Here is a 26,959-nt window from a genome sequence, read left to right as displayed (position 1 = left end):
AGGGATTGTAATTCTGCCAAACGGTTTTCAGCGTGACAGCCGGGGTGGCCGTCCCTGCGGAAAGGAAACTCACTGACAGCATGTAGAACTCCAGCCTCAGAAGCCGCAGCCATTGCTTCTGCCATCAGCCCCGTGACCCTGATGGCAGCCTTGTAGGGGGGACTGTCTCCCACCGCCCCGTTGCACTGTCCACAATCATCCGTGCCACTGAACAAGTCAGGCCCGCCCCCGCAGCAGGTCGACTGGAGCCTCATGTTTGTTTACTGGGTCGGCTTACGGGATCGCGGACGCGTCGCGTGCGACCAGACAGTCCCCGGTGTTGAAAGAAAAGTCTTCAAAGGAATGCAGACCCCATTCCCACACGCCACTGCCCATTTCCTTTTTCAGAATCACACACTGCTGCCAGAAGGCATAGAGCTGTTAGGGTGAGTAGGAGTCACGTAGAAATGCAGGAGTCACACACACGTGGCCACAGATGCTCTGCCAGCTCCTGCAGCACTTCAGCACAGCGAGGCTACAACTGGAGGGAGAGACTTCTCCATCATCCCTCATCATCCTGTTGTTTAAGTTACTTATGCAAATTTGTCATGCCATCTCACTACATACAGGCACTTTGCATTCCGGTGTGGATCAAAATTCAAAAGAATTGTTTTTCCATTTTAATTTGTTTGGCAGTTTAATTTTTTTGGATCCAACCTCGCCCACCTGAAGTGTCTATAAGAACACATGGGGCTTTTGGGGGGATTGTTAAAGTGTTGACTGAATGTTTTCTCCCAGCCTTACAGCTCTTCACCCTCTCTGTGTGGAATGGCCCCAGATCAGCCTCTCAGACACCTCACACACAAGGATGATGGTTGTTTTTTCAAACCTGCGTGATTCTTTTATGCTTCTGTTACCCTTTGAGTAATACATAATGATGTCAACTGAGGCTGGGGGCTGACACTCATGTAGATAGCTATCCCAGGCTCTGTACTCCAAACCCAATCATATTGATGAAACATAAAAAATAAAAATAATCACTGTTTGGATTTGAGAGGCGACCTGTTAACCTTTTTTATTAAACATTCTTTTTTTTTTTTTTTTTTCCTCAGGGACCTAGCTTAATAATGCTGTTGTATATGACTACACAGGTCTTGTTAACTTCATACAGTCTTGGCCACTGAAGGAGCTGCACCCTTTTAGAGAAGTTATCTGATGGTTAATACACCAGACAATGTTGGTGTGGGTTGTTTTGTGGGGTTTTTTTGTCATGGAGCTCAGGTCACAGTGACATTTAATTTCTTTTAGAGCAGCTATTTTAGTGACAGTTTATCAGGATCTAAAGACAATTTAGCCAAAAGTAATCTTTGGCTTACAGCAGTTTGAATTGTGTGTATTCCGTTGCTGAAATTGTTTGAGTCCTCAGCATATCTATTGTACAGCAGATGATGTGGTTCTGTTTCTCCGCCTACAGGGCCGAGGGTCGGGCTTCCCAGGGAGACGGAGGCCCAGGGGGGCGGGGCTTACAGGCAGAGGAGGACGTGGCCGCTCCAGGATGAAGAATGGAGTGAGTCCGATGCCCAACCCAGGAGTATGTATCTTGGTGTCAGTTGTTGAATTCGTATCGTATGTAATATAAAACCATACACAAACAAAGGTAATTTCTGAAATAATTATGCTTGGTGCAAGGCTCTCCCTTCCTCCCTTATTTCTCATTCATGCTTCTGTGCTTGTTTTTTGCAGATAAATGCCATAGAAACAACAGTGTATCCGTTCAGAGAGGAAGAAGAGAACGCTATGCACAATACAGTGGTGATATTCTCCAGCACAGACACTTTCACTCTGAAACAGGTGACAGTGAACATGTGTGAAATTTCTATTTTCACCATAGCCCCAGTCCACAGCTGTCTAACTAATGGGGTCTCTCGCTCTCTCTCTCTCTCTCTCTCTCTCTCTCTCTCTCTCTCTCTCTCTGCCCCCTTTTCTTCTTCTCTCTCGTTCTCTCAGGACATGTGTGTGGTGTGCGGAAGTTTTGGGCAGGGCGTGGAGGGTCGACTGCTCGCCTGTGCTCAGTGCGGACAGTGTTACCACCCCTACTGTGTTAATATTAAGGTAACGGTCCAGTCCAAACCCCACAACCCGGAAGCAGCTAGCCACACACAAACACGCGCATCCACAAATGTGCGCCTTCAACATTTCAGTGTCTTTTTCAAAGTAACACATTAGTAACTGGAAAATCCCTATTTAAATGTTCAGATCCCCATTTAAATGTACAGATTCGATTAACATTAAATTTTTGCACTACAGGTTTGTGTGTTGACATTAAGACAGCAGTATCAATTAGTTCTTTATTAGGTGTTTTGTAAGTTGCAGAAAAGATAAGTGAGCACTTAACGTTAAATGTAAATCTTGCATAAAAATGCGTGTGTGTGTGTGTGTGTGTGTGTGTGTTGTAGATCACCAAAGTGGTGCTAAGCAAAGGTTGGCGCTGTTTGGAGTGTACAGTATGTGAGGCGTGCGGGCAGGCCAGTGACCCTGGCCGTCTCCTGCTGTGTGATGACTGTGACATTAGTTACCACACCTACTGCCTGGACCCGCCCCTACAGAATGTCCCCAATGGCAGCTGGAAGTGCAAATGGTAACGCCCACTTTAGAGGGCACATTTTAGAGTACAGAACTATTTAACTATAAAGCACAAAATCTCAAAGAATTAAAAACCAAAACAGTATTTATTCTATAAATATAATTACAAAATATGGGTTTCTCAGTTGTAGGCAAATTGCTTCTGTATAAGAAAAAGTAGAATTGGCAAAAGTTAAAGGTGTGATTATGTTCCCACAATGTGTGGGCTTGTTTATCAGAGTAAATGGGCTTTAGTCAGGAAGCTGAAGGCACTTCATAAGCTCTGCTAGCTTGCATGGTGTTGGGACGTTACGCCTGGTTTACTGAGGAAGTCTCCATACCTCTACCACCATGCCAGCTTCTCATGTACATAGGGTTCTATGAGAACTTAAATTGCCTTTGAAAAACGTTTGGCATTCATTCAGATTTGTTTGACTGAGTAATGCATAATCATATCTGTTCTTTTATCTGGGTCTGAGATTGAACTAAAGCACTATTTCATTTAACTGGTAGTAGGCTGATCATATGATGGACTGTTAGAACAAGGTGTACTGACAGAAACAGAACCATCATGTAAGGTTTTAATAAATATTTGACCTTGAAGTAACCTTTAGCAATAAGTACGTATTGAATATTATGCAAATACAATAATTCATTGTGGATCAGTATCATATGGATCATAGTGGACTAAAGTAGTTTTATTTTTGTTTGTTTATTTGTTTTCACAAGGTTTTTCTCCAACAAAATATTTACAAAATTTTGAGAAGGATTAACATTGTGTGTGTGTGTGTGTGTGTGTGTGTGTGTGTGTGTGTGTGTGTGTGTGTGTGTGTGTGTGTGTGTGTGTCACTGTCTTATCTCCCATACATAGGTGTGTATCCTGCACGCAATGTGGTGCTACCTCTCCAGGTGTGAGATGTGAGTGGCAGAATAATTACACACAGTGCGCCCCCTGTGCCAGTCTGGCTTGCTGCCCTGTCTGTCTGCTGGACTACAGTGAGGAAGAGATCATCCTCCAGTGTCATCAGTGTGACAGGTGAGCTGTGTGTGCGTGTGTGCATGTGTAGATGTGTTTGAACAGTTGCCTTGGGGCATGGATGATAAATCCACTTTTCTGCCTCCTCCAGGTGGATGCATGCCTTGTGTCAAGGCTTCCACTCAGAGGAGGAGGTTGAGAAGATGGCAGACAGCAGCTTCGACTGCAGCCTGTGCCAGGGCAGCAGCTCCCTCTCCCCAGGTAGGCACAACCTGGTGTTTTAGACTGCACTGTCCACAAATCATTTGGCAGCAGAATGTTTTTAATCGTTGCACTATTAGGCAGGGGTGTGTGTATGTGTGTGTGGCTGTATGTCTTTGGACTCCACTTGTTTTCACTTATGCCTCATTATTTTATCCTAACTAGCTGTTTATTTACTATGCAAAACTTGTTGCAGAGATACTGTAAGAATTTATGACATCAAAACTAACATTCATTTGCACATTCCAGTTCAGTCCTCATATTTTTTTTTTGGAATCATGTATCAACACAGCATTGGGATCAGGGCCTAAACCAGATGCAGATATGAGTGAGCTTCCTGTCATGCCACAAATTCCTCCAAAATCAAGAGATCTAGGTAAAGACCATCACTGTTAACCTCTTATCTGTAAAATAGTAATTGCCGGTGAGGTTCCTCAAGGCACTATTCATGGACCACTGCCGTTTCCCCTGCACAGACTTGATGCGCACCTACACGCAGGATGGGGTATGTCTCACAGAGTCAGGTCTGTCTCAGCTCCAGAGCCTGGCCAGCACTGCGTCTCGGCGCCGTCGGCCCAAGCCTAAATTGAAGCTGAGGATCATCAACCAGAACAGCGTGGCTGTGCTGCAGACACCCCCAGACCCTCATATAGAGCTCTCCAGAGATGGAGACCTAGACGACACCAGGGGTACCATTAGCATCTCAGCCCTGAGTCCTGCATCATGTTTTTTCATCACAGGGGTTTATGTTTGGAAAGTTGGTCGCATTTTTCTACATGCAGGAAAGGATAACTATACAGGAGCCAAAACAAGCGAAAGCTCTCACACTGCTCTCCTTTGCCCCTCAATGATGGTAGACAGAGATGTGTGTGTGTGTGTGTGTGTGTGTGTGTGTGTGTGTGTGTGTGTGACAACTCTGTGTGTTGGTTTTTAACAGCAGAAGGAGAGATAGTTGATGGGGAGGGAAAGTCCGACTCCAGCCCTGAGCGAGAGCCTCCCGTGGATGACGAATCTAAAGGAAGTGAAGCCTGCAAAAAGAGGAAAAGGAAGCCTTACCGGCCTGGTGAGAGAGCACCTGTTTGAAGGAGAGCTCCACTGATGTGTGAAAGTGTATGGTAGCCCACTGCATACTGCTCAGCAGGATGTCACCTGGACTGGCCATTTGGTTGATGGATGGAACCAGCAGCCTCATACATTTTTGTTGTTCATGTGACTTAAGACTTGACTCTGACTCTTATCAAAACACTCAAGACTCGACTTGGACTAGTGCAGTGATTCATGAACATCTCTGATACATCCTGGATATGGAGTGACTGCTTTTCTTGGTGTACTCCTGCATGCTGAGTGGATCTTCCTGCTCCACAGGTATCGGGGGTTTCATGGTCAGGCAGCGGAACCGGACCGGTCCAGGCAAAGCCAAACCAACTTTGGGTAGGAAGGACTCCACCGGCTCTGTTTCTGAGACGCCACAGGGCAAGGACGAAGGTAGGAATGACCTCCTCATTTTTAGACTTTCTGAATTTGAACCAGCTGAAGTCATGGTACACATTCATGTGTATGCACATGATCAGAATGGTACCATGTCTGGTGCCTTTTATGCCAGGAAAATAAATTTGGCAAATCCATGGCAAATGCTTTGATTGGTAGTTTGGTATATGTCTTTGTAGTTCAATATTTGCTGTAGCAACAATTGTAGCCTGTGGGCAAGCTGGTCTTGCACCAATACTAATGCAGAAACCTGGCCATAGCAAATTCATCACTACATGCAGTTTTTGACTTATTCACCTCACAGTGGTTTGAGGCACAGGTTTCGAACAGCTTGCACAGCTCTGAAGCACCACCTGTGGTAAGAAACCCAGACTAAGCAGATCAGACACTTATTCCTCCAGTGTTAAACATGCTGCAAATGTTCATTTGATTTTGGGTGGTTTGAGTATCCCCTTTAATGGTGAATTCCATTCAGTTCTGTTAATTTTGTTTTGTATGTGCTTTTGAGGTTTTGAGGTAACAGCCTCTCATCTCATTGATCACTGATCACTGTGAGATTGATCAAACTATAAGTACATACTGTTACATTAAATAACTTTACAGTTTTGTGCTCCTTATATACAAAACTGTTTCTCTAGTTCAGTATTTGCTGTGGATCAAAACGTTGGGGTAGGGGAATGGTCTACTGTAACTACACAAGTAGCAGAGCATTTCTATAAAATGATGGATAGGTTCATTTAAGAATATTTTAGTTTATATAATTTAATTTATTTATTTTACACACAGGGTTTTTCTTGGCTTAAAAGGCAGCAGAGGTGGTACCATTCTGATCATGTGCATGTGTACCATGACTTCAGCTGGTTCAAGTAAACACTTTACCAGAAGCACAAACTTATTTTAGGAATTCTAATGATTGTTACTGAAGAAAATGACAATTATCACATTAAAACATTTTATTTAAAAATCTATGCTGCCCTGTTCAACATTAAATTCATTACAACATAAAAGCAGTGCGCTAATTTACGCAGCTAACAAACAGCAAAGTTTAAAATCAAATGAAATATAACATAAGCTATTGTTTTCTTTTATAGTTCACAGTGGCATGGCCCTCTTGCAGTGTAACTGAACATAAATAAAGCCTAACAGATTTGCCATATATTGTCCTTAACGTATTATTGCTTTTCATGGGCGTAGGTTTGGTTTGAAAAGAATGTGAACCAGGTGTTGCCTTCAATTCAGCCAGCCCTGAAATTCACCTTCCCTTTAATAAATAAGTCCTCAGGCATATGTATTCACTGAAAATAAGTTGGTGCTCAACTGAGAGAAAAGGGTTCACGAAAGGTTTTATGGCCATGTTTGTCAACTATTGGTTTAAAATATTTTTGTAGTACACTTGTTTTCTATTTATTTTGATGAAAAAATAAATAGTATCATTTCACAAAATGTCATTTATGCCACATTTATTGTTTCGGCATCATATGACAAAATATAAGAATGAACATTTTCAGATTTTTTCATTAGAAACATGATACATTTTGTTTTTCTGACTAAAACAAGCATATTATGCAAATTATTATTGAATAAATGAAGCAAATACAGCTTCTAGAGGAAATACTTTATGGAATGAAGTATAGCTTATATCTCCATCAGCCTACCAAAGTTCACAGGCCTTATTTATCTTCAAAGGTGTTTGAGGCCACAAGAACCAGTGCAATGCTTGTTGGATTAGAAAATTCACTGAGTGCAGAGATCTTTAGAAAATGGTGTTTTCCACGAATATACCCAACAAAATTTTGTCTACACCCACAGGCAGCACAAAGTTGACAGCGGCAGCTGCCGTGTAATTCTCTATGCAAGAAAAACCCTGATGCAGTAATTTTGTATTTGAACCTTACCATAAGAACTATTTTACAACCAGGGGTTAAATCTTAGATGGATGGGACCCACACTGACCTAATATTCTATGTTTGGACGTCTGGAGAGTCTCTCTTTCCTCTGCTCGCTCCTCTCCTGCTCGTCTTGCCTGAACACTTCTCTCTTTGCCTCCTCTGTCTCCTCATCTGTCTCTCCCTGAGCTCCATCTTCCCTCCCTAATCCATGTTCCCTCTCTTTCTGTGGAGAGAGACAAACATTTAATAATTATATGAATTAATGTAGGCTAGTTGTTTTTTTTTTTTCAGTGATGGCTATAGCTACCTCTTTATTTCTTTTTTTTTCTTTTTTTGCAGTTTTTAAAGCAAGTCTTCAATAGTTCTCCAATGCTGCACTCAACAATCTAATAGCCTAACTGCAGCTGTGTATGTGACTCAGTCTATCTTAGGGGGTTTGTTGTAGGAAGTGAGTCCCTCCCAGCGTATGAGAGAAGTACCAGCACACTGCTGCAGAGTATATGTATGTCATTAGCGATAGTCACATTAATTTAGCCAGCCATGAAGTGTGTAGATGAGCTCCAGTTGCAGAATAGAAGTTACTGAAGGAAAGAGAGTTGGGATAAGAGCTAAGATAACCCAGCTTGGAACTGAAAGAGCAAAAAGAGAGATGCAGTCAGGGCCTCCACCTAACTAAAGGCCTTCTCTGTTTTTCTCATGTTTTCCTTTTCCTTGTAGAAAAGTAGAAAATACTTATGTAAGTTCATTTTATTAGAGCTTTATAAAGGTGTCTGCCAAATAACAACGTAATATAGCCTGTTGGTGCCATTAACTGAATTTAGTAATGTGGGCATGTGTCGGCAGGAAACGGTCTTCACGGGCGAGTCATGAAGGCAATGGATTAGATTACCTCAATTTGTTGGATTGATATTTTAAAAAAATAAATAAATAAAATTCTGTGGCATAAAAGATTTTAGTGTGGCAGGCTATAATGAATAAATGTTAGCAGCAGAAACACTGTACTTGTTAAGATTCGCATGGTAAAAATTTGTTTGGTTCTGGTAGGATGGGGAGACCTGATGCCAGATACACCAGTGGATGAGAAACCTCCAATGTCTGATTTCCCTGAGAACTCTGAGGTAAAGGTCCGCAAGCGCTACAGGAAAAAGAAGACCAAACTAGAAGAGGCCTTTCCCACGTACCTACAGGTATGGTTCCCATATTGTGCAATTCATTTAGTCTCCTAAAATAGTATCTTATGAAGAGCAGGCTGCTTAATACAGTGTAAACTGAAATAATGGGCATAAAGTAGAAGAGACTGTCAGATCTGTTTGGTAAATGGTAACATAGTATGAAAACAAATGTTGCTATGCACCACTTGCATTGTTCCTCATATTATAGAGCAGTGATGTGGGTTTTTTTGTTTGTTTGTTTTTGTTTATTTATTTATTCTTGCCCCAAGAACAAAAAAACACATTCATCTCTGAGTTCTGGAACACGATATCTCACGCAACTTTCACACTCACTTCCATCACCTTGTGCAAGGGTTCCGAAGGCCAAGGGTATTGCTAGGCAACAGCTAAAGATAACCTGAGAGAAGGCTAGTGTGCACGTCTAATAGAGCCTGACGTGGGCTCCGCAGGGAACCAGCGATGACGTGATTCCTCCCGCATCTCCATCGCTGCTGTTTGCCTTGTAAATGGGCGTCTGAAAGCCAGACCGAGCCCCACTCTGTCTCGGCGAGACTGTCTCAGGCGCTCGCCCGCTGACTCGCACGAACTGCGATTTTAAAGGCAGGCTCACGGGGAACCTGGGGGAAAGCAGCCACTAAGAGGACAGCAAGGAATGTGAGGCGCATTAAGCTAACGCTGCCTGTCAGCGCTAACTTGCCGGCGCCACTGACGCGGGTAGCTGCGGCTAAAGGCCCACCGCGTGGCAGAACCTGCTTCCCATCAATTATTGAGAGTGAAGGCTTTTAATGTGTCAGCCATCACCATGCATAAGAGCGAAAGGTAAACGCGCCGGGCTGGCAGGCGAGCAGAGCCAAGATGGCGGAGCGGTGGGGCGGACATATGCCAGCAGCTGTGGCGGGCGTTCTCGTCTCCGTTGCGCGCTCCCATTGGCACACCGCGTCCATGGACCCCACGTGCGTCTTAATAACGAGGGTGTCCTGGGGAAGGCAGCTAGGAGCACTGGGAGACTGGATGAAAAGGTAGTTTGTCTGAGAGGCTTCAGCATTTTGACAGCTTCATGCGGGGCCTTGGCAACCTACTACACGGTGGAGCCGCTTTGTTCGGAGTCTGGGAAGGGTTCTGTGAGCGTTCAACCAGCCTGGGGTGCATTTAGCCATGTAAAGCTCATGTGTAAACAAATAGATGGGTTTATAAATTAAATGCTTGCATTCCAGCAGTTTTGAGTGGGTTGAGGACCTACCTGATAAATAAAAGTACAAGGTAGTTGTGTTGATGTTACAGAAGACAAGAAATATACTGACTACATACCTCCCATATAACACACACACACACACGCACACACACACACACACACACACACACACACACACACACACACACACACACACCCCCCTTCATAGTTTTTGGTTGGTTGTTTGACAGTTTCTTGTCTGCTTGTTGGTGTATGTAGATCTGGAAATATTAACACTTATCCAAACAGGAGTGACTCAAAATATAATGGGTACCTTTGCCTGTAGGAAGCATTCTTTGGAAAAGACCTTCTGGATAAGAGCAAGCAGAGCAGACAGGAGACGACAGGGCTGTTGGAGGAAGAAAGAGACAGGAAACCGTCTGGTTGCAGCCTCCTGAAGCCACCTGGTAACCCCACGCTTGGTACAACATCAACATCGCTGCCTAGTAAAGCTGCAGGACCACGTAAGACACGCACACACAAACACACGCACCTGCAAATGCTTCTTTTGTTATTGTTTACAAGCAAATGCTTCTTTTGTTTTGTTTACAAGGCCCTAATTCTTAGTGTAACTAAATATGTTTAATCCATGACCTTAAAATGTCCTTGCTTAATGGCGCTATAAGGATTTTGCATATGTTCCATATTAGTATGGGATAGATAGACACACAATTGCACACACTTCATATGACTAAGATCTGATTGATTTGTGCAGACATCTCAAATCACTCATAGATCCCCTGCCTTTATTCAAAGGGAGTTCTGAGGAGCCTCTTGTGGACCTGTCCGAGGTGCTGAAATCAGACACTGAGCTGTTGGGAATGCTGTCTGATGACATGGTCAAGCAGACAGAGGAGTCTGGTATGCCATTAATGTTACCCAAACATGTTCCCTACTCATTGCAACCTTTTTTGTGTCAAAATGAGCTCTTCTGCTGAACTCATTTTCGATCTGCGCTCACTCAGTCTAAAATGCATCTGTTGTGGGTTCTATACTGGCATGCATGTGTTTATTGCGTTTGGACATCATTATATTTCATTTTAAGTTATTCCGTCTAGAAAGTTCTTTTGGTTTAGTTGATCTATCTCTCTCGCTCTCTCTCATGATTCTTATTTGTTTCTGGGTCTGTTCACTCATTGTGTTTGATTTGGGTCCTTGTAGGTCTTGATTTTTGCACTTTCCAGGTTGACTGCTCTCCCTCTCCATTTGGTAAGAGCCCCAGAACCCAAAATCATGTTTTCCAGCTTGAAATTTGCATGCCTGCATTTTTGCTTTTCCTTCAGACCATTTCACAAGTTTTAAAAATTCTCTTTTCTTGGTGTTTGTCAGAGTGACTATACCTGCTATATATATGGTACTGTGTTGCTTTACTAATAATATGTAGATGGATTAATCTTTGTTGCATTTCTGTTAAAATTGTGAAAACTGCCTAAATCCAGATAAGTTCGAGTTAGAGGAGTAGTTGTAGAAGGTATTATCGAGATTAGATTATTAGGATATTTATCCTTGATACATTTGGTTTTAGACACGACATGCATAGTCCTTAAAAACAAGCTCAGTACACATCCAAGCATTACTTGCGGATTTGTAATAATTCGACTTTACCCTCGAAAGCATGGCCAAGGCCACTTATTTTAATGCAGAGAAATGAAAGTTCTGCAGTGTACAGATCCCTTTAAAACCCTATATTGCTGAGAAGTGTCCTTCAACATTCAGAATTTCTATCTGCATGGCCAGGTGAAAATTAGCCCAGATGAAAGCACTACCAGAGTCTTTGGCTTCCAGAAAGAATCCAGCATATGCGGCACTGTGCAACCTGTGTCGTAGAAAGGCCTTTACCTTCTAGTGAAAACCTCTGAAGATTAGGATAGGTCTAACACTTTGTCATTGTATTTAGGGTTTCTCAAATACTGAAGATATAACACAACACCTACTCTAGTAAAAAAAAACACACATTCACTCATTGGCAATTTTTTGGCAAAAGTTTCTCTGATTGTATAGGCCAACCTGTTGCCAAGCACACCATCTCTGTCAACCATCTATCCCCTTCTGTTCAGCTTCTGTACCACAGCTGACTGCATATTATTTGGGATGTGAACCAATGTTAACACAGTGATGACACTGACATGATAGTGTTAAGATGTGTGCTTGAGTGGCATGATTGTGTCATGTACAACTGGAGTTTCTACATGCATCAGTGATGAGAAGGGAAGGAAATGAGAGAAAGGTGTGCCAAAACATTATCAGGGCTTTATCCTATTCACATATTGAGCATTTTGAACATTATTACAGTAAATAAAGACTATCAAAGCTTTTGATTGCATTAATGTCTTTCATCATTGTATTGGGTCTGTGATGGGATTAGCTGTGTCTTTGTTAGTATTAGATGGGTTATTTGTCAGTTAGCAAGTTAGTAGCATAAATGACATAGTAGCATAGATCTATAAAGGTTGAAATCGGTACAGTTTATCAATTAATGCATTTTTATTAAGATAAGCAGTCATTTTAAAAAAGAAGCTCCACTGAGACAATTTTTTGAAAATGTATAGAAATTACATAAATCCTCCTCCCCCCCAGGGTGATTACCTTTCACCTAAGTATTAACACATTTGGCTGAACTCTGATGTTAATTTCTTTGATAATTAATTTTCCCAGTCACACATTTGTTGTGATTGAAATGTTCTAATACTCTTTTGATCTATTAATTAAGCTATACCACACTCCCTTTATACTGCGGTTTGCAGTTTAATAATATGCATTAGTAATGTGTGTATGTTTTGTTTTATTCTACCTCAGCTGGACTGGAGGTTGCTCCTCTTGCAGAAGAGGCAGCACTCTCCTCCCAGTCTCTCCCAGTACGTGCTCCTCCTCAGGTAGCAGAGGAGCCTTTGGATGGCATTCTAAGCCCTGAACTGGACAAGATGGTCACTGATGGTCAGTATAGTATACATTTTACTCAAGGGTTTAAGGGTTTTGCCAAAAAACACCTTGACATGTTTAGGTGATTTAAAACTAAATACTTAAAACACTCTCTACTTTCTTTACAGAGTCCATTCTAAGTAAGCTGTATAAAATTCCAGGTATGCCGCTGTTCAGTTGCTCAATAACAGAAATGTAATGGTGAAGAGAAGGTTACACTTGCTGTGTATCTGAGTATCTGAGCTTAAATGTCTTCTCACACAGAATTGGAGGGCAAGGATGTTGAAGATCTGTTCACAGCTGTCCTAAGCCCCAGCACCATCCAGGCATCTCAGGTGCCTCATCAATCCCAGGGATCACACCCTTTACATGGGCCTCCAGGCCATGCATTGCCCCCCTCCCAGCTCAACTCAGGTATGTCGTCTGTTCACCGGAATTACATTACATGATTAAATCTCGAGACTGTGAAACATTTAATTTGCATTCTACTAAGTTCATGGTTCTCTTTTTATTCAGATGATACTTTGTACTTTTCTGCTGTTTTCATTGGATTAAGTTTGTTTTAAAGCTTGAAGGATACTAGTTTAATTGGCTGCAAATGTCTTTCCCACCCACGGCCTTACAGGAATGTTTCCCCGGATGCCAGTGATGAATGGTCTGATGGCACCCAATCAACAGTTTCCACCATCTCAGATGCCTAATGTGGCCCGAAACTTCGCTACCATGCAGCGCGCCCCTTTCTCCGACAATCTGAGGTGAGCGTGAAGTGTACCCATCCCAGCCTGATAACACTGTCAAAACAGTCAGTAAGAATCATATTTTTATGGCTCGAGATCAGAATTTCTGAGTCCATTTTAGACAGATTGTAACATTCATTCATCTCATTGTGTTGTGGATCTTAACTCAGAGTATGTTCTGTGTCGATCAGGGACAGGAAGTTTAGTCAGATGTCACAGGATGCAGCCGGCCCATGGGCAGCCACTGGTCCAGGCCCTGCTCCGACTCCTGCCCCTCCCTCTGCAGCCGAGGGAGAGGGGGATTCCTTGTCCACAGCTCAGAAGAGCACCCTGAAATGGGAGAAAGAAGAGACTCTGGGAGAGCTTGCAACTGTGGCTCCTGTCCTCTACACTAATGTAAACTTCCCCAACCTTAAAGAGGAGTACCCAGGTAGGTAATAATGATCCAACTGTGTATTTGGTTGCTTGAGATGAATATGATTTTATTTAGCTCTTTCGTCAAAATTTCGTTTTACAGACTGGCAGACACGAGTGAAACAAATTGCTAAGTTGTGGAGAAAAGCAAGTTCGCAAGACAGGGCCCCATATGTGGTAAGATGTATGCCATGAACAAACTTGCCAGTCTTCTAGAAGGGTACAGAGTGATACCCAACTTAGTTGTTGTCATTGTCTCCACTGTGCAATCAAATTACAATTACTGTGATATTTAGTTTTGAACATGACCATTAGATCCTCACTCTAATGCATCTGTTGCAGCTAAGTCCTAAAAAGTAAAACCTTATATTGATAAACAGAAAGCCTGATATGAGCTTTTGTGATTCACAGAATTTACAACACAATGCTTCTACCACTGTAATGTTATGGAACTAAGGTCCACTGACTTAACTACAAGTTTAAGGCCAACATAATTAATGACTACTAAGTTAAGCTGTTTATCTGTGTCACTCACAGCAAAAGGCTCGGGATAACAGGGCAGCCCTTCGCATCAACAAAGTACAAATGTCTAATGAAACAATCAAAAGGCAGCAGCAGCCTCAGTCCTCGCAGCCTCTGGAAGTGTTTGACTCTGCCATCCCCCCTCTCGACCCGGAGCTTCTGTTTAAGGACCCCCTGAAGCACAAGGAATCAGAACAGGAGCAGGAATGGAAGTTGAGACAGGTCAGTCCTGCAGAGAATTCCCTTTATGTCTCTGAAGGAAACTTAGAATGAAAGACATTGTTAATGAGTCATTAAAACTGTATGAACCCTAAGCAATTTTACATAGATGTGAACAGTAGGTAAATAGTTATCAAGTCCCCAGAAATGGGCGGCTTTTCTAAGATGATTCAGTTTCTGAATGTCTGTGACTTTAAATAGTTACCTATTGCATTAACCCTAATACTCTTAACCCGCAATAAAGTCCTTTTAACTGTATTAAGCAAATTGATATACCTTCGTTTAGAGTAAATCGTAGCTTCTTTTGTTCCATCCTTGCAGGGTGCACTATCATGCGCTAATACTCTTTGTCGTTGTATCGTTGTGGCCATACTGGGCTCCAGTCAGTATGTCTAACTCTGTTCTGTAGCTGTCATGAACGCCTGGAGAGTGTATTTCACATAGAAGCTGTGCTTTTATCACCTCATTACCATTATGTCTTTATTATCATCTCATTAGCCCTCTTCATGCTGAACAGCAGCCATTGAAAGAGCACACTGAATGGCTGATTGCTATCTGCAGCTGTGACAGGTTACCAGTCCGGGAAATAATCATTTTGTTAAAACCTTTAAGTTTAAGTAGTTTTTTGTAGGTCTTTTGCATGTACATTTATATAGTATCTAATTTATAAAAATGTTTACCTCCCCAATTTCATTTAGAGAGAGAACCATGCAGGTATTGCATAACATGCATTATGTGCACTTTTGCTTTAAGAAATAACTTTTATCATTTCTTTGTGACATGTAATGGAAGGCATATAGAGCTCTGTGGCAAAAGAACCATGGCGCAAATTGTGTTTGTTTTGTGACACCTCAACCTTATAGATACTTTGCAGATATTCAAAGCTTAAAGGTTGAAATGAGACAAAGACCCTGATTACATGTGGTCATTTCATGCCTCTTGTGTCTGTGTTGTATCCTGATGAGATATAACCACATGCATTTTCTTTGTAGTCAAACGCATCTCTGGTTAGCCAGATTGATGTCCAATAGTTATGTAGCGTGAAAAATGCAAATCTAAACTACCAACAGCCAGCTTCATGTTGTTCCTTGTTCTTGTTGTTGTAATGATGCTACATGAAAATGATGGTAGCCATAAAATCTGGCTAAAATTAGGCTAGGTTAGGCTTCTTAAGTGGTCGGGCCAGTCAAATTTAAATCTTATTTTAAATGCACCTTGAATGCATTTTTGCCTGCACTTTTATTTGGATAATCACAGTGCTCAGAGAAAGTAGGTGAACTAGGTGCATTGCATATAGGGTTGTTATTTGCTAAGAACTAATTAAACCTGAAAAAAAAAAAAGTAATTAAAATGTCACTCCTTGTCCATAGTTAAAATAATTTGTAACAGTCTTTCAATTTATGGTGATTTTATGCAATTTAGGTAAGATGGGTGCAATTATTTTTTATAAAGTCATCTGTGATACTCTGTTATATTTTGTATGCAGTCAATAATTTTTGTCTGCAAACATTCTTTGTTTTGTTGCAGCAAATGAGACAGAAAAGTAAGCAGCAGGCCAAAATTGAAGCTACTCAAAAACTTGAGCAGGTGAAGAATGAGCAACTGCAACAGCAACAGCAGCAGCAGCACAACCTCAAAGGAGGTCAGTCTGAGCATGACAACTCCAGCAGCCTCCTGAGTCCAGGCTCCTCGCAGTCCACCAATGGGAACATGTCTCCTATGCAGCCAAACTCCAAGAATGGGCTTTCTAAGACTCAGTTGCCAGGAACTCCCACCTCAGGTTCCCCAGATGATGTCTTTTTACGTCCTCATCCTCCAGCGCCCTCTTCAGGATCCCAGCCACAGTCACCCCAGATGTTCTCTCCAGGCTCTTCTGGCTCTAGACCATCGTCACCCTGGGATCCTTATGCCAAAATGGTGGGAACACCCAGGCCACCAACAAGTGGCCCAGGCGCCACCCGTCGAAACTCTGAGTCTGGAAAATCACCTAGGAGTCTCTCAGAAGAGCGTGGGAAACCTCCCTCAGTTCATGAGCCCATCGGTTCACCAACAAGTGTAAACGCTGACCCATATGCCAAGCCTCCAGACACCCCAAGGCCAGCAGGACCAACAGACCCATTTCTCAAGCCTATGTGTCCTCCGAGGGCTAGTCAGTCCATGGAAGGGAGGCACCTGATTGGCTCCCCAGGACATGATCCATTCTCCCGGCCAGGCCTGAGAAAGGAGACGTACTCACGTATGCCTCAAGGCAGAATGATACTTTCAGATCCTTACACCCGTCCCCTGCTTACCCCTATTCCAGGAAGTAATGAGTCAGGGTCTGTCCAGCTCTTTAAAACACCGATGCCCCCACCTCAGCCTCAGGAATCAAACGCAGGCATACATTCGAGAAGACCAGGTGGGGATCCCTTTGAAAGACCAATGATCCCCCCTCGTTCAGCAGAGACCTTCTCACAGAGTCAGCCAAATGACCCATATGTGCATCCTCCACTCACTCCACATCCTGGAATGAGTGACGGCTATGAGAATCAAACCAGAATCACACGGCAACCTCAAGCCCATCCATTTTCACAGCCGGGGCCAATGGCACATCAACCTGCTGGGAATCCATATGCACGCTCCCAATCCAACTCTAGGGCAGATTACTCTCCATGTGACCCATTTTCCCAGTCTCCTTACTCCAACCCATATGCTCGAATGCCTGGAACACCCAGACCACATGACCCTGAACCCTACTCTCACCAGTCCACCACTTCTCATCCTGTCATCATAAACCAAACCTCCCCACAAACTCAGACTCAGAATCGCATTCTGTCCCCAATGTCAATGGATCCTTATGCTCAGCCTCCTGGGGCATCACATCCAAATGTACCAGAAAGGTTCATAAAGTCACAGAGTTACCAAAGGAGTCAAGATCCATTTAATCACCCTTCTGGATTGTCTCGACCAATAGGTCCTGACCCTCATGCACAGCCCGTGGGATCCTCCCAGTCAATACTCAGTGATCCATATGCGCAACCACCAAGAACACCTCGTCCTGGTGGTGCAAACCAGAGTATAAGACCAGGGCATATGTCCAATCAGGATTCGTTTTCACCACCTCAAGTCTTGATGCAGGACACCTTCACTGGTTCAGCAATGCCAGGTTCTCAGACCCCAAGACATCCTGGTATGGTGGATGAAAACAACATGACTCAGTCTCCATCTAGTCAGCCAAGCCAAACTCCAGTTCATGATGCATTCGAACAGGCACCATTGAATCCTCACCCCCAGTGTGGAGAAAGTAGAGAGCAACACAGTGCTGTAGCAATGGGACAACCCAACACTGATGTTCAGAGTGTTCCACTCGCAGAGGCTGAGGAAAGGCTGAGACAGGTATAGTTGCCGTAGTACTACCAGATTTGAGAAAGTGTAAAATAGTTAACTGTAATATTAGATTCATTTTGTCATTGATTTAAGTGATTTTGCAGCAACAATCCTCAAAAAATGCCAATGTAGGCAATATTCTGTGATAATTGGATCACAAACAAATATTCCCAATGCAGAATTTTCTCTGAATTTTCCTAAGGAACAATTTTGCTTTCATTTGATTTGGTTCATCTCTCTATTATTACTGTACCACCCACAACAACAATGCACAGCACTTTCTATTCAGGAGATTTTTATATAGTGCTAAGGTATTGTTGTTTAATCTCCACAAAAACAGCCAGTGTACTTCTCAGTGGACAGATGGGTGCTTCAGGTCTGACTGAGTTCACAGTTTGCTGCAGACCTGTAAAAATAAGCTTTATGAGATGCAAAATATGATATTAGTGTTTTGTCAAGGGAGGTTATTGTGTAATATAGTTGTATTGAATTAATATTGGCTCATTAAGTATTTATATATATCAGGTAGTATAAAGTTGGCCATGTGTCTAGACAGATGATGAATCAAATTCACTAACCTTTACATAATGTTCATAATAAATCTTAAGTTGACAGCTCTTGTTAATTTTTGCATTGTTTTCATCACAGCGTCAGCGTATTCGAGAACTGATCCTCAGACAGCAACAGCAGAAAAGTGCAATTCGCCAAGAGAAAACCACTCTAGACCAGCCTGTTACCATGACTCCGGGAACCGGACAGCACTGGAGTCAGGAGACCCAAGGCCAGCAAAGTGACGTATTTAATCGACCACCTCCACCATATCCTGGTCCAGGTACTGTCAGGAGCCCTCAGAGATTTCATGGACCATTCCCAGCAGATCAGCGAGGGTGTTTCCCCGATGGTCAGTTTCCCAGGCCACAGTTTCCTATGGACAATAATAATATTAGGCAACCAGGACCCAGGTGAGTACATTAGAACTTGACGGGTTCTTGTGGTCAGAGAGATTTAATTGTTGTATTTGAATAATTTTAGAATGGAGCACTTTATGACGTTGACTATTATTTATTTTCAATTCCCATAGGCTAGGTTTCCCACCTGGTGTCCAAGGGCCTGGCTTAAGACCCCATCAAATGCAAGAGTCAATGATGGAAGCTCATCCACAGATGAGAAGGTCCCTGTCTATAGATCTGGGGAAAACATTAGGTGGCAACCCCATGGGACTCCAGCCTATGCCACCTCGAAGCATGCATGTGCAGCAACACAATATCATGGGGCAACCTTTTATAGAACTTAGGCACAGGCCTGCAGATAGCAGGCTTCGGCTTTCCTTTGGGCCACCTGTAATGCAGGGAAACCGAATGGAGTCACCGTCACAAGCTCAGCGACCTCCAGGTTTTATAAGTGGGCAAGAAATGGGATTTCCTAGCAATCAGGCTCCTAAACCAGGAGATCCGACTATGAATCAGACTCAGGGAGTAGCTCCAGAAATGCATGGCTCAGTGAGTATGGAGAACTTGAATCAGCCAAATCTTGCAGTAAAACCAGGGCATCCACAGATTCCGCTTATGAGGTCAATGAGCCAGCCTGCTTCAAATGAGAGTTTCAGTGGTCCTAGTCCATCAAATTTCCCTGTAGCATCTGCTACACAGAACAGTGAAGTTGCTTTACCCTCAAATGAAGGTGATGCAGATGAATCAGCTGTGAAGGATCTTGAAGATGTGGAGGTCAAAGACCTCGTTGATACAGATTTAGAGAACCTAAATCTTGACCCAGATGATGGAAAAGATCTAGATCTAGAAACCAATGACTTGCACCTGGAGGAAATTTTCTTGACATCTGGAAAATTTGATATTATTGCCTACACGGATGCTGACCTGGACCTTAGTGAGGACCTGGATCTCAATGATCCTATTGATGACCACACTGAAACCTCTGACATCCCAAAGGCACAAACAGAGAAAAAGACTGATGCTTCCCATTCCACATCTGGAGAAACAAAAACTGATCGCAAACCAGAGCATTCTCCAACCCATTTAAAAAATGAGGTTTCTCAGATTCAGGGTTCCTTGAAAGCAGAAGAAGATATCAAAATCGAGGCCAAAAATGGTATGTCACAAGAGCCCTCTTGCAAAAAGCAAACAAAGGAAATCACAGCCATTGATCGAGAAGCCTATGGGAGTAGCATTGATGCCATTTCCCAGGTTCCAAAGGCTGGTATTCACCCTGATGCCACTCCGGTGCTTTCTAGTTTACTGGTCAGTGTACCAACTGACAGTGAAACACAAAAGCAAGAAAGCTGTGGGCAAACCACATCTCAAAGCAAACTTCGCGAACCTGGGCTACAGCCAACCCTCAGTTCCACTCTGCTAGGACCCGGAGCCATATCTGTACAGGGAATGAATCCTACCCTGGTTGTAGAACCATCATTGGTTTCCTCTCACAGTGAGGGTCCTTTAGACATTCCAGGCTCCATCCAGGATCAGCCTTCAGATCCAATGTTAGGAGTAGATCAGAAGGAGGTTCTGCTTTCAGTAGAGCAGACTGGTATTCTTCCTCAAACCCAGCAGGAAATGTCCCAGCAAAACCGACCTCTGTTACTAGAAGAACAGCCTCTCCTCTTGCAAGATCTTTTGGATCAAGAGAGGCAGGAACAACAGCAGCAGAAACAGATGCAAGCCATGATTAGACAGCGGTCCAGTGATTCATTCTTCCCTAATATAGGTAAAATGTGGGAATACAGCAAGATTTTTTCTGTCATAAAGAATACTCAGTCCTATGTGAATCAAGTTTTATAGGTGCACTCTTGACATTTCTGCACATGCTCTTTTCAGATTTTGATGCAATTACTGATCCGATCATGAAGGCAAAGATGGTGGCCTTGAAAGGAATCAATAAAGTAATGGTTCAGAACAACATGGGAATGTCTCAGATGGTCATAAACAAGTAAGTGTATCACTTAGGATTACGTATTATAAATGCTTTTAAGTAGTTCAGTAGTTTGTAAATCCATCTGAAAGAAGCCTGTTTTGTAGTGATTTTTTTTCTTTCCATCTTTTTTTCTTTATCTTCTTTATTTTTCTTTCAGGTTTCCAGTAGGAGCTCCAGCAGGACATGGACCACAGGTTCCAGATGCATTAGTCCCTTCCCAGCAGCCAGTTGGCCAGGTGCAGCAATAATCTGATTCTCGTTTTTATATTACATCATTCAGTAACTCACCTAATTAATTGTAATCCATTGTCTATAAATAAATTTGGTGTCTCCTTTCCATTCAGGAAGGAAAATTGGCCCCATACATGACGAGACCCAGTCCTCCAAATTTTAATCCAGGATTTGCCAGTAAGTGTTTGCTAAATATAGATTAAAATAGTCAGTATATGCCAAAGTATTACGAATTGCAAAAATATATATGGCTTTTTAGTTATTCAGTGGTGGGGTTTTTTCTACTTTACTTTTCAGATGATGCCCAGAAAGTACAGTATGAAGACTGGCTTCGAGAAACCCAAAAACTTTTACAGATGCAGCAGAAGTTTCTTGAAGAGCAGATTGGGGCCCACAGGAAATCCAAAAAGGCCCTGTCAGCTAAGCAGAGAACTGCTAAAAAAGCAGGGCGGGAGTTCCCTGAGGAGGATGCTGAACAGCTGAAACATGTGACAGAACAGCAGGGTGTGGTGCAGAAACAGCTGGAGCAGGTGATGCAGCCAGACACACATCAATCACACACACTTAGCTTTTAATTCAATGATCACAATTGCTTGAATTTACTGTGTCACTGCAGCTTTTGTTTCATGTAAATCGATGGTTGTAATTGTAATTTCTCGGATTCTGGTGGAATTATTTAAAATGGTCCATAACCATGATATGAAACTAATTATTTTACGATGTAGAACATTTATATTATCTAGGTTATACTGTTGTAAATTTCTTTTTAAAAGAAAACTGAATTCGATCTTAAAGTGGACAAGAACCACCCTAATAAATTTGACAAGTTTTATACAGAATTGGAATTTTGGGGGGAACAATTTGCATACAAAGTAATGACATATAATAGATTTATGTTTTGGTACTGTTTTCACTCCTGGCTGCTGCCATATTGCCATTTATTGCAAGTAGGTTAGTGACTACATCATGCAGTTTCACGACGTTAATTAGCTGCAAAGTCAACCGGTTGTGGTAACTTGCATGGAATAGACCAATTTGGAGAGTACACGAACAAGCGGAGCAAAAAGGGCAAAATCCACAGAATAATCACAAAAATGTCCTGTGCTGTTGAATGCCAGAATAGGAATGGAAAAATAAATTACCATATTTACAGACAACGGTGTTTATGGTGGCAAGCTATTAAATGGACAGGTTGTTTCACTGTATTAGCCTGACATTAGCCTTACTGCATGAAATAATAAGTAGAAATAACTAGAAATAACATTTTTACATACACCGAGATAGTAGCAGCAGTAGTTCTAGTTATGTATATTGTTCTAACATACATTAAATAAAATGAAAAAGTTTATACTAGCCCAGCCACGCAAGCGGCACAAAGTCGGTGTTTAGCTTGATTTGTTTATAATAGCACTTGTATAACTGTGTTTTAGATCCTTGTTGCTTGCTGGCCAGGATATCAGTGCATAATATGCAAAAATATGTCTGATAAATCTTGCTATTCTAGGCCCTGGACATAACAGGAAAGTCACAATTAAATGCATGAAGTTTAGTTTGCCTGTAGTTTCTCTTTTGTACAATAGATATTGATTAAGGTATATGAAGGTATCTGACACAACAAAGAGTACAGGTCAGGAAACTCACCTGGGGATAGCTTATTTGTGTATGACAGTGGTCACCTCCTATATGCTGATCGTATCAGCCATATGAGGTTGATCTGGGAGCTTGACCTGTCCATACTGATCGACTGGTTGGCAACCACTCATGTACACCAACCGGCCTTCTACTGGCAAACCATTAAGATATCAGAAGGCTTCCAGATAATTCATATTTTTTATAGTTGTACACCTGACACCGTTGTGCTGTCACTGCCACTAGTTAAACAAAACACATCAGTAATTGTTGTCTAACCTAAAAATGGCCTATAGGTGCTGTGCACCCATGGCCAACTGTGCAAGCCTCCAGAAAGTAAATTCTTTGTAAAATCATAATTTATCATTTTATGTTTAGTAATAAAGTTCTACATAGTTTCTGATCATTTTTTGCATTTATATTTTTACTCGTTAAAAGTACAGACTGCTGCAAACAGACACTGCTCTGCAAATGTTTGATTATATTCAGCATGTTAAACTACTGCTTGTTATTGTCTGAAATGTATTTTTGGTTGAACAACAAAATATAAAACATGTTGTAATGTTCATATACCCTATGAACCATTTTTACTGCATGATTTCTCAGATGTTTACAGAATTTTTTTCTGCGGTTACATTTACAGTTCGATGTATTTGGTGTAGTGTAAACTTTATACATTTTTGTAACCTGCATTTAGGCTGTCACTTATACCCATATACTGAAAAAGCAAGCTCAGTCTATGAACAGCAGGTATTGCAACCTTATCTAACGGCAGCCATTTAGTATGTAAAAGGGGACAAAGTAATATTTGAAAGATATTTGAAGAACAAATTAGTGACTTAGCAAAAGTAGACTAAGTTGATGTAAATATCCACAGTCTCTATGTGGCTGATGAAAGCAGTTAATCAGTTTGGAAGGTAGTAGACCTGCTATTTAGTTAACTAGCTAGCAAGCACATGATATTGTTTGCTTACTATGGTTCCATGTACCAGGACCTGAAAACAATATAACATCAGTGAAATTTGTCATTTTAACTACATGTCTTTGAAGTTAGATTACAAAGTATGAGACTGGAAAGCTTTAGTTAGCTAATGTTAGGTAATGTAAAGTATCCAGGTTTTCTAAAACAGACAACCTCATGACATTCGATGCTACGAAAAGGTGGCTATACACTTGTTTAAAAAACCTGATTTAAAAAACCTGATTTGGAGTGCATATTATTTAAATCCAGATTCACTGACAATGTTAAACTTATAAGGTTTTTTTTAAAGAATGGGAATCCATCTTGCTACATTGACTACTTTAAATCTTCTATCAATAATTAACAAAGTCTCTTTTCTTATTTACCATAGATACGGAAGCAGCAAAAAGAGCATGCAGAGCTGATAGAGGAGTACAGAGTGAAACAGCAACAGGGTGGAATGCAACCTCCCATGATGCCTGGCAGGCTGCCAATACAGGGTCATCCAGGCTTGATGCCAACCAGCCCTATGAACCAACCTCAGATGGGTCCCACAGTGCCCATGCAGCTCCATCCTGGCCAGACAAATCCCCTCAACATGCCTGGCTGGCGTCCTGGTGCTCCAGGCCCTGTCGGACCTCAAATAGCAGGTGTCATGTCGCCTCAAATAATGCAAGGCCCACCTCCTCAGGTGACCTTAGCGAGGCCCGGTCCGGGTCAGGCCAGCGGTGAGTCTCCTCATGTGAGTTTTGATGACACCAACCCCTTCAGTGAAGGCTTCCAGGAGCGAGAGAGAAAGGAGAGGTTGCGGGAACAGCAGGAAAGGCAGAGGGTGCAGTTGATGAAGGAAGTGGAGAGACAACGTATGAAACAACGGATGGAGATGGAGCAGCAGCAACAGCAGGGCCTCCTCAACCAAGATGGGAACATGAGGGCTCTCTCACAGATGCCTTTCTATAACCAGAACCTGCCTCAGGACTTCATGCAGCCACACAGGTCTCAGCAGCAGATGCAAGGCCCTGCATTCTCCCAGCAGCCTGGTATGCAAGGCATGCAGCCTGGAGCAGCCCCTTCTGGACCCATGATGGGAAATGGGCCCTTTCTTCAGGATGCAAGGTCAGGTTTTATGTCAGATGATCAACTTCCTCATGGTCCTAACTTTGTTCAGGGGCAGCCCAGACCTCCAGGGTTCCCTGGAACAAGCATGGTACCTCAGAACCCTGGACAGAGCCATCCTTTTGGGGTGGAGTCATCTATGCCCCTCCCCCCAAACTTTCCAGGCTCTGGTCCATCCCTGATTCAGCTCTACTCCAATATTATCCCAGACGAGAAAGGCAAGAAGAAGCGAAGCCGCAAGAAAAAGAAGGACGATGACGCCGAGTCTTTAAGGGCGCCATCCACACCGCACTCTGACCTAACTGCTCCGCTCACACCCTGTGTATCTGACACATCATCCACACCCACAAGAAACCAGCTGCTCTTTGGAGACCAGGAGATGGGCGAGACCTCCCAGCAGGGTTCCTCTACGCCAGGCTCCCAGACCAGCCAACCCCACTCTGAGTTAGAGCGACAGCTTTCCGAGAGCAGCTGTGGTGGTGGAGCCGAAGCGACCGCAGGTCAGCAGGACATGCAGGCTAGGATCCTTACCAACATCAAATTGGAGAGGATGGATGCTAGTGACTACCATGGGCCCGAAGTGGAGATGGGCCTGGTGAAGGAAGAAGGGGAGAAAGAAGGCTTGTCCCCCCGTCCTGCACGCCAGAGTCCAGCTAGCATCGCAAAGGCCGAGGGTAGTAATGAGCTCCTCAAACAACTGCTGAAGAACAAGGAGACTCCTCCACCAGCACTGCCACACCAGAAGTCTGAGGACAGCCTGAGGTCTGAGGACGAGACCTGCATGGACAGCAAGGCCCTCCAGAGACAGAACTCCATGGACAGTGGGGTGAGTGACAGCATATTTCAACATGAAAGACTGGGGGTGGCTTTGTTCCACATGCCTTAATTCAGATAACATCTAATGTAAACCAGACTATTAATGAAATGAACTGATTACTAATTACATCAAATTGTTAAATAATTTTACCAACATGATACAAACTATACACAGGGCAAGAATGTTGCCAGGTTTTGCCTTAGGATGGGGTTTATACTTGCCATGGAAATGATTACATATGAATGTTCTATGTTAATAGCTAAACAATTTGTTTTTCTTTCTTCTAATCCCACTTACCTAAATTAAAATCTGACTCATCTGAAAAATAATCATATAATTCATAAGTTTGTCTTTGTTTCTGCACTCAGACATTCTCACACAAACAGTTCTCAGGCCATCCTGATTTCACGGGGCCTTTGCTGTCCGAGGACAAGAAAAAGCAGAGGACCAAGAGGACCCCTAAGAGCGGAGAACGGCCAGCACCTCGCTCCAAGAAGAGGAAGAAGGAGGAAGATGAGAAACAAGCTGCATTTTCCTCCACAGAGCCATTAATGACTAGCCTGAAACAGGTAAGCTCCCACAGACCCACTCTGAGGCCAAGACAGCTTTGTTAAGGATTTGTCATCAGTGTGGTGATGAATCATGGAGGCAGGTTTCTATGACAAGTTTATACTGCCTGTGTCATGTCATCTCTCAGCCTGCATCAAGTCAAATCAAATTTATTTATATACTGCTTTTTACAACAGTTGTTGTCACAAAGCAACTTTACAAATGTTCGACTCCATGCCCCCCACTGAGCAAGCCAAGGGCGACAGTGGCAAGAAAAAAACCTTGAGAGGAGCGAAGACTCAAGGGGGGGGGGGGGGGGGGGTCCATCCACCTCTGGCCAACAGCAGACACTACAGTAGTAATAATATGAACAATAAGGAGCAGAATACGTAGTGAAAAAGGGAGAAAAATAAATAATAAAAAATGAAAAAATAAGCAATCCGTGTCTAGTCTGGTTTTCTAGAAGTTCTAGTCTGGTCCCAACGGTGTGCACCTGTCTGAATGCCATCCCGCACAAGAACGTCTGTTGAGGGAAACGGAGTAGTTGGCTGGGGTGGCGGGTGGTGGGATACAGCAGGGGCCATCTGGGGGTGGTGGGAGGAGCCATGGCAGCTGAGATGGGTTGAGGCTCAGTGACAACATGACATCAGGGGTAGGTGTACCTCAACAGAAAGAGAGAATAAATTATTAGGCATGTCCAGGTACAAGGGTGTGTAAATTGGGGAACTATAACCTGCAAAGATGGACTCTGGCAGATCTAGCTATGGCAGCACAGCTAACAGGATAGAGCCAGAAGGAAACACAAGCATGAGAGCACCCTGGAACATCAGCACTCTGCCACTCTCAGTCATGAAACTTCAGTGACAAAAGAGAGGTGAAGTGACAGCATCATAACATCCCAGTTAACCATAACTCTCAATGCCCATGGACCCC

General features: G+C 42.9%; 1 protein-coding gene across 2 annotated transcripts in view; it reads left to right on the top strand.

Moving 5' to 3' along the window:
• The window catches only part of kmt2cb (lysine (K)-specific methyltransferase 2Cb), an 81,242-nt gene that overhangs the window by 41,333 nt on the left and 12,950 nt on the right, over positions 1-26,959 (top strand). For both annotated transcript variants that reach the window (XM_035536468.1, XM_026998326.2), the window contains 30 exons: positions 1,454-1,570; positions 1,723-1,830; positions 1,987-2,091; positions 2,436-2,617; positions 3,473-3,637; positions 3,729-3,838; positions 4,131-4,214; positions 4,315-4,527; positions 4,776-4,901; positions 5,204-5,323; positions 8,260-8,402; positions 9,905-10,082; positions 10,375-10,479; positions 10,780-10,827; positions 12,415-12,552; positions 12,666-12,698; positions 12,802-12,951; positions 13,163-13,292; positions 13,466-13,704; positions 13,792-13,865; positions 14,226-14,432; positions 15,957-17,804; positions 18,444-18,757; positions 18,877-20,516; positions 20,627-20,738; positions 20,881-20,959; positions 21,068-21,131; positions 21,252-21,484; positions 23,936-25,486; positions 25,846-26,046. In XM_035536468.1, the coding sequence (XP_035392361.1) occupies positions 1,454-1,570; positions 1,723-1,830; positions 1,987-2,091; positions 2,436-2,617; positions 3,473-3,637; positions 3,729-3,838; positions 4,131-4,214; positions 4,315-4,527; positions 4,776-4,901; positions 5,204-5,323; positions 8,260-8,402; positions 9,905-10,082; positions 10,375-10,479; positions 10,780-10,827; positions 12,415-12,552; positions 12,666-12,698; positions 12,802-12,951; positions 13,163-13,292; positions 13,466-13,704; positions 13,792-13,865; positions 14,226-14,432; positions 15,957-17,804; positions 18,444-18,757; positions 18,877-20,516; positions 20,627-20,738; positions 20,881-20,959; positions 21,068-21,131; positions 21,252-21,484; positions 23,936-25,486; positions 25,846-26,046 (8,817 nt within the window). The remainder of the gene's footprint in view (positions 1-1,453; positions 1,571-1,722; positions 1,831-1,986; positions 2,092-2,435; positions 2,618-3,472; positions 3,638-3,728; positions 3,839-4,130; positions 4,215-4,314; positions 4,528-4,775; positions 4,902-5,203; positions 5,324-8,259; positions 8,403-9,904; positions 10,083-10,374; positions 10,480-10,779; positions 10,828-12,414; positions 12,553-12,665; positions 12,699-12,801; positions 12,952-13,162; positions 13,293-13,465; positions 13,705-13,791; positions 13,866-14,225; positions 14,433-15,956; positions 17,805-18,443; positions 18,758-18,876; positions 20,517-20,626; positions 20,739-20,880; positions 20,960-21,067; positions 21,132-21,251; positions 21,485-23,935; positions 25,487-25,845; positions 26,047-26,959) is intronic.

This window comes from Electrophorus electricus, chromosome 18 (genome assembly GCF_013358815.1).
Source record: "Electrophorus electricus isolate fEleEle1 chromosome 18, fEleEle1.pri, whole genome shotgun sequence".
NCBI classification, from domain to species: Eukaryota; Metazoa; Chordata; class Actinopteri; order Gymnotiformes; family Gymnotidae; genus Electrophorus; species Electrophorus electricus.
This window is presented reverse-complemented; position numbering and strand designations above follow the sequence as displayed.